This window comes from Homarus americanus, unplaced genomic scaffold (assembly GCF_018991925.1).
Source record: "Homarus americanus isolate GMGI-L3 unplaced genomic scaffold, GMGI_Hamer_2.0 scaffold43316, whole genome shotgun sequence".
In the NCBI taxonomy this organism is placed as follows: Eukaryota; Metazoa; Arthropoda; class Malacostraca; order Decapoda; family Nephropidae; genus Homarus; species Homarus americanus.
This window is the reverse complement of record NW_024714559.1, coordinates 21,745-30,043: the sequence shown is the minus strand read 5'-3', so window position 1 is coordinate 30,043 and position 8,299 is coordinate 21,745. Positions and strand designations below refer to the sequence as shown.

Here is an 8,299-nt window from a genome sequence, read left to right as displayed (position 1 = left end):
CCACATCTCCTGTATTTGCAAGCGTGAACTGAAGATTCCTGTGATCGAACTGGCATTTGTCAAAGCACAGAGAGAGAAGACTGGCAGTATAGGGGCTCTCATGATTTCTAGCTAAGATATTCCGGAGTCCAAGAGACAGGAGGCTGCCACAGAGAGACAGAAGAGGAGAAGAGTTGCCGAGGAAAAGAGACTTGAGAAGGCCCAGGGTGAGGTAAAAAAAGGCCGATGATTGGAGTCAAGCTGATTCAGAGTTTAATGACTTCCCCATGGCTGATCCGAGTGCTGACCAGGAGAATGGTGACTTTGTCCCTAACCCAAAAAATAATGATCCCAAACCTTCCAGGCATAAGATTCGAAATAGGAAAGATATCCCGAGCATAGCTCTGGCCAGCATGCGACACCACACTGGTTTCAGAGAAACTGCAGAGATAGCAACAGCTGCCTGGGTTGACGGTGGTTTGATAACACCTGATGATGTTCACCTGGTGATAGATCATAACAAAGTAAGGAGAGCTCAGGAGAAACTTGTCAGTAACCTAGAAGAGGAGTTTGATAAGGGATAAGAGAAAATGAATCAATTGTTTGTTCTTTTGATGGGAGAAGGGATGACACTAAAGTGTTCATGAAAGTTGGAGATTCTGACAAGTTGTTCCCTGCCATGGTGAAGGAGGAACACTACTCCTGCTGCAGTGAACCAGGAGGGAAGTATTTGTGGCATTTCACTCCAGAGAAAGATGACATCAGGAAACCAGCTGAGACAGTGGCAGATAACATTGTGAACTGGCTCAGAGAGAGGAACGTAGACCAGACCCTGCAGGCCATTGTAGGGGACAGCACCAACACGAACACAGGGTGGCAAGGGGGGGTCATACAGTGGATAGAGCAGAAGATTGGTAGGAAGCTGGTCTGGATTGTTTGTGACCGCCACACCAACGAGTTGCCACTCAGACATCTGATCCAGGAGCTGGATGGCAAGACTCTTTCAAACAACACATGATCTGGTCCTCTTGGCAAGATGCTGGACTCTGCCACTGAGTTAGAAATAAATCCGAGCTTTGAAAAAATCACAGTTGGCCCTCCACTCGTTGAGCTTGCACATACTGTCATTGACGACCTGAGTACTGACTAGTACTATGGTTACATGATTTGCAGTGCCATCAAAACTGGGGTCATGTCTGATAGACTTGCTTACCTGCAGATAGGTCCAGTCTCACATTCTAGGTGGCTCACAACGGCTCTCAGGTTCTGCAGAATTTGGGTCGCTCATCATAAACTGAAAGGGAACTAGCTTCACAACCTGAGACTTATTGTCCAATTCATCGTGAGTGTCTACTTGCCAAATTGGTTCAACACCAAGGTCAAGTCATCGTTCTCCGAAGGTCCGAGGCATGTTCTCTTCCATCTTGAGCTCCTGAGGAGTCAGCCAAGGAAGGTTGTTCAGATTGTGGAGCAGACTGTGAGGAGATCTTCCTGGTATGCTCATCCCGAGGCAGTTCTGCAGACAATGCTCTGCAGTAAGGATGAGGAGGAGAGAAGAGTGGCAGTCAAAAGATCTTGATATGAGACTTATGAGTGATCTGCATGACGAATCAGTTGGTGACGATTCCTTCAGGGTCAGGAAGACTCCTGAAGTCAATTCAGGTGCCAAGACCTCACTGATCTCATAGATCTGGATAACATCTAGCTGGCAGTGAGCCCCTACCTGCAGCCTGCCTGCCAATGTTCAAGTCAGAGCTTCCTGACAACCCCATGATGTCCCTGCCTGCCCTGCACACCCAGAGAGTAGAGCGCTAGCAGCAAGTGAGCGGAGGCCAGCTAACACGCAGGCCAGCCAGGAGAGGAGGGAAGGCTACATCCGAGCTCAGGTGGTCAGCAGGGAGGTGATGAGTAAAAACAGAAGCAAGAAAGACATGTTCTCTATGGTGTGCAGGAACACCGGGTCGTAGTAGTAAAACCGGTTTTTGTATTTGATGATTTTGTTTTCTAAAGGAATATTAAATTTAATAAATGTGTCAAGATCATTCGTTTCACTATTCTGGATCATTTTCATCCTAATAAATTAACCTGATACATTTATTTTACTTTAAATAAGCTATTTAGTGGTGTTGGTAAAAGGGTGGGAATACTGAATTTTCATAAGATTTCGCTAAAATTTACCTACAAAAAATAAACACTTTTCAAATCTGAAGACTTGGCTACGATTCTGCACACATAGAACTACATCATTAATACCATGGGCCGATTTTTTTCAAACTAAAAAAAAAAATTGCCTCCTCAGATAGACAATCTTACTGTCACAACAACAACAAATTGATTCACCATCTAACCTTTAAGACAATGATACTAAAACATCGAAACTTCACCAGAACTGGGTCGTTTAACGATGCAGATGGTCATTAGAGAAACAAAGAATGCTTGTTACAATACTAAATGAAGAAATAAGATGGGCTTGAACAAATAATAACAGTTAAAACCTTAACAGCACAGGGTAAGGTGACTAGATTATATAATAGTAAATATAACACATCATTACAGGAATAATATGCAACAACATGGAAGCATGTTATAAAAAAAAAATAGAAAAATACGACACTGTCGTAACAATATACATATATATATATATATCTTGATAAAATCACACGGGATGTCTTGAATAAAGACGAAAGCTAAGGTACTCCGTTGTTTCCATCTTCCCGTGTGATTTTATCAAGATTTATCTTATCCACGTTGTCATTGTGGATCTACATGAAATATATATATATATATACATATATATATATATATATATATATATATATATATATATATATATATATATATATATATATATATATATATATATATATATATATATATATATATATATATATATATATATATATATATTGAATTGTAACAGTTTATTTAGCCAGAAAAATACAGATACAGAGTAGATAATAATAACAATAGTAACATGGCTGAGCCAGTTGAGGGGTTTATTAATTATTAGATGGTAATTGCAGTGGAAGCGCCCCTTGGAGAAAAACCCAAACCAGCACAGGAACACTTAAATTTACAAACAAAATGAATTCTCTGTGACCCGTGGAAGGATAGCATCTGTGATTGGGATGAATGAGACACACTGTAAGATTTAGACACTTATATTCCCTCCAACACTACAGACACAATCAAATAATGGTACACCAACATATGCTCATCTCTTAACCTGAACTTAAAACACTACTCTGGGGAACAAAGGATATACCTGACAGTGAAATTATAAAGAAATATTAAATGCATTAAAGGAACTAAATCAGAGTATCACTTACAACAGAAGGGAGATACCTCATCTGAAAAACAGTTCCCTCAGTCTCTGGTTTCAATTAGTGGCACAAACATTAAAAAACAATACTATCAAAATTATTTAAGAAATATTAACTACACACAGCAAGACTATATGAGTCACAAGAAAATATTATCACTATTTTAAGAAGTTACTGATTCCACCAATACCCGTAAGCCATGCTTCTTAACCTAACACATAGATTCCACATGCACCCGTAGTTTTTTTAAGGCACAACCAACAGGCACCCATAGTTATGGCCCAAACAAGCCTTTCTCAACCTTGAAAAATGTACCTCAAAGTTCCACTAAACTCCTGGTCCCAGTGTGTGACCCTGTATTCACTCAGCTGGCCTCATTTTACACTCAGTACATCCATGAAACAGAAGGGAGTAAGCCAATCAGACCTTGTTTAGTTGAGAGAAGCTTTACTTCCCGTTATTAAAAGGTTTTCATTGAGCTGCTTGAAGATATGTGATATTGTGAGCCCAGGTAGAGGAGAGCTGATGACCCCAAACGATCGTCACATCGTTAGTTGGGCACCCAGACAGCTGGTTTCACTCCAACTCTCACCATACTCAACAGCGTGGCTCAAACTCAGGTCAGTGGACGTTCATACAGCTCATGTGGGGACGCTTCATACCGCCCGCTTCACCAGTCGCAACACCGCTCGCCTGATAAAGCCCGCTTCACCGCTCGTGTGGGGTCTACAGAATCCCTGCCAAAAACCCTCTGTTAGCTATTGCTCACTCATTGTTTGTTTCTTCCGCCCTATCTTAGCTCTGAGAGATTGAATAAAACTTACTTGTTAATACTGATGTTGAATAAATGAAGGAAACCAGTTCACAAGATCATCTCTCCGGACTCTTTCTCTCTCCCGACTCCCTAACCCATGCGCTCTCAAGCGTTCACGCTTTTCAGGAGTGACTTATTTACCAGACGATTAACAGTTTAATTAGGACGTACACAACATTTTCAGACTGGGAAACGATCCATAATTATTTTAAATTTAATAACTGATATTTCATTTCATAATTCGCCTCAAGATTAAGTCGCCAAAGTATACTTAATATTATATGGGTGCAGTTCGCGACTCTCTCACTACTGTTGATAAGTGCTGTCCCCCCTCAGATGACCTTGAAACTCAGTATCGCCAATGGCGCGGCGTTTGAAATTACACTGAAAGTTCAGAATATTACAATCGACCCCTTTAAAAAAAGACAACATATATATATATATATATATATATATATTTATTCAAGACATCTTCAGTTGCCTCTGAAGATGTCTTGAATAAAGACGAAAGCTAAGGTACTCCGTTGTTTCCATTTTCCCGTGTGATTTTATCAAGATTTATGTTATCCACGTTTTCATTGTGGATTTACATGAAATATATATATATATATATATATATATATATATATATATATATATATATATATATATATATATATATATATATATATATATACATATACAATAAACACTTCCATTTACATTTATTGTATTCTTGTAGCAAATGTAATTGTAATTATGTAGGACAAACAGAAAAACACTGCATGGAATAATAATAAATACTTCATTTACATTTATTGTATTCCATGTAGCAAATGTAATTGTAATTATGTAGGACAGACAGGAAAAACACTGCAGCTCAGAATCAAACAACATAAGTATAATATCAGAACAGCATCTGAAAGCAGTACCTTGTTCGTTCATGTTAGGAATAATAATCACCCCATTGCTTGGGAAAAAAGCTTAGAAGTATTTAAATCATCTTGTGTCACAGAAAGACTTCTGGTTGAAGCTAGTTTGATTAAGGAATTAAAATCAATAAACCTTAGTGATGGTCAGTTCAAAACTGATAATATGTTACATTAATTTATTTGTCAGTGGGCCAAGGTTAAAAATGCTTTGAAAACCTTTGATCTAGATGTATGATAGTTATTTTGTGGGTTCCTTATTTTTGACCTGACCTGACTAGTCACTGCCACCCCCCCCTTCTCTTAATCTCCTCTACGTGTGAGTTGGTGTGGGGATTAGTGGATGACATCATTATGACCTGACATCATGTTTTTAAGGTCACCCTGTATATTTAAGCCTCTCTCTGTCCATGTAGTCCAGTTGCCTCAGAAGATGTCTTGAATAAAGACGAAAGCTAAGGTGCTCCGTTGTTTCCATTTTCCCGTGTGATTTTATCAAGATTTATCTTATCCACGTTTTCATTGTGGATTTACATGATATATATATATATATATATATATATATATATATTTATATATACATATACATATATATATATATATATATATATATATATATATATATATATATATATATATATATATATATATATATATATATATATATATATATATATATATATATATATGTATATATATACTGTATATATATATGTATATATATATATATGTATATATATATGTATATATATATATATATATATATATATGTCACACTAAATAGTGAAAACTACCCACTAAGTCTTAGTCGGCAGCCCCATTGCCATTTAAGACTAAATAGCAATGATGTATATAATTTAACATAAGTATCCATATTTTATTAATGCTTTTTATCGTTAGTTTGCACAATTGTATAATAGTGACAACCACCTTTGATGGATGAGATATAAAATGATAAAAATGTTCTGTTAAAAGAAAATAAATAATCACACAGCTAGCCTCAAGGTTTGAGAATGAATGCGGTGGTAGTTAGTATAAAAATATTCTAAATTTATCGGATTTATTGTTTGGTCCTCTCCCTCCTATTTTTTGAAAATGAAAAACTTGATCCATTTTTATAATGTAATTTTTTTAAAGGAAAAACTGCCAACGCCGCCGAGATTTAATGTGCAAAGTCCCCAATTATGTAGTATACAAAGAAGAAAATAAATATCCACACCACAGCTACAAACATTTCAGTGAGTGTATGAAGAAAATAAATAATCACATAGCTAGCCTTAAGGTTTGAGAATGAATGCGGTGGTGGTTAGTATAAAAATCTTCTAAATTTATCGGATTTATTGTTTGTTCCTCTCCTATTTTTTTAAGATGAAAAACTTGATCCATTTTTATAATGTATTTTTTAAGGAAAAACTGCCAACACCGCCGAGATTTAATGTGCAAAGTCCCCAATTATGTAGTATACGAAGAAAATAAATATCCACACCACAGCTAAAAACATTTATAAAGAAAATAAATAATCACACAGCTAGCCTTAAGGTTTGAGAATGAATGCGGTGGTGGTTAGTATAAAAATATTCTAAATGTATCGGATTTATTGTTTGTTCACACAGCTAGCCTGAAGGTTCTTGAGAGTGCGTGCGCACTCGCGAGCTCTGGGGGTATATATTGGTGGTGATTGTATGTGTGTTAACAGTAGGAGCTTCTAAATGGAAGAGTATCTTACTTCTGAATTACGGAAAACTAAGATACCTTTGCCTACTGAACAAATTCCCCAATTAACTAAAACAATAAATAACACAGTAAAAGAAAAGAAGAGGAGAATTGAAGATAAAATGGAAAAGGAAGAGAGTGTTAAGAGGGAATTTAAAGTTGGAAAATTAGTAAAGAAGTTTAAGGGAAAGAAGAAAGAGAGTGAAGGTGAAGAGTCACACTGTTTCACACGGCACTACGGAGTTGGACAATTCGAAAAAACCCAGAAGCCGCCAAAGAAAGAAGAGAAGAAGAAAGAAATAGAGGAAGAAAAGAAGAAAGAAATACATGAAGAAAAGAAGAAAGAAGTTAAGAAGGAAATAGATGAAAAAAAGAAGAAAGATGTTAAGAAGGAAATAGATGAAGAAAAGAAGTACGTTAAGAAGGAAATAGATGAAGAAAAGAAGAAAGACGTTAAGAAGGAAGAAGAAAAGAACAAAGTTGAAGAAAAGAAGAATGAAAAAGAAAAGAACAAAGTTGAAGAAAAGAAGAATGAAGAAGAAAAGAACAAACTTGAAGAAAAGAAGAAAGACCTTAAGAAGGAAACTGATTTTGATAAAGACATTAAGAAGAACATAGATTTTGATAAAGAAGTTAATGAAGATGAATTAGAAGTTAAGGATGAGAAGAAAGAAGAAGAAGAATTAGAAGTTAATGAGGAAAAGGAAGAAGAATTAGAAGTTAATGAGGAGGAAAAGGAAGAAGAATTAGAAGTTGATTATAAGGAAAAGGAAGAAGAATTAGAAGTTGATGATAAGGAAAAGGAAGAAGAATTAGAAGTTGATGATAAGGAAAAGGAAGAAGAATTAGAAGTTGATGATGATGATGAAGAAAAGGAAGAAGAATTAGAAGTTGATGATAAGGAAAAGGAAGAAGAATTAGAAGTTGATGATGAAGAAAAGGAAGAAGAATTAGAAGTTGATGATGAAGAAGAAGAATTAGAAATTAATGAGGAAAAGGAAGAAGTTGATGATGAGGAAAAGGAAGTTGATAATGAGGAAAAGGAAGAAGTTGATGATGAGGAAAAGGAAGAAGTTGATGATGAGGAAAAGGAAGTTGATAATGAGGAAAAGAAAGAAGTTTTTTTTACTGAGAAGAAAGAAGAACTAGAAGTTTTTTTTACTGAGAAGAAAGAAGAACTAGAAGTTTTTTTTGACGAGAAGGAAGAAGAATTAGAAGTTATTTTTAATGAGAAGAAAGAAGAATTAGAAGTTTTTTTTAATGAGAAGAAAGACAAACACCCTAAAAAAAAAGATCTTTCCACAGGTAAAAATGTGGGAGGACATATTATAGATGGAAAAGATATTGAGAGATTCACAATAAGTGTTAAAAAGAAGAAGAATATTATAAAGGATGAGGAAGGCAAGGAATTTAAGGATCTTCAAATAGAAGAAGGGAAAGAAAAGAAAACAAAAGAGGAAGACATACACACACACACACACACACACACACAAACACACACACACACACACACAAACACAAACACAAAACCCGCCAATTATGAATCATTTATTGTGTTACAG

General features: G+C 35.9%; 1 protein-coding gene across 1 annotated transcript; it reads left to right on the top strand.

Annotated features, from left to right (window-relative positions):
• Nucleotides 1-4,974: 4,974 nt before the first annotated feature.
• LOC121879049 lies at nucleotides 4,975-7,261 on the top strand (the record flags this gene model as incomplete). Its single annotated transcript, XM_042385538.1, has 3 exons — nucleotides 4,975-4,994; nucleotides 6,877-6,979; nucleotides 7,211-7,261. Coding segments are annotated over 3 exons (174 nt in total), but the record flags the coding sequence as incomplete, so codon positions are not given.
• Nucleotides 7,262-8,299: the final 1,038 nt, after the last annotated feature.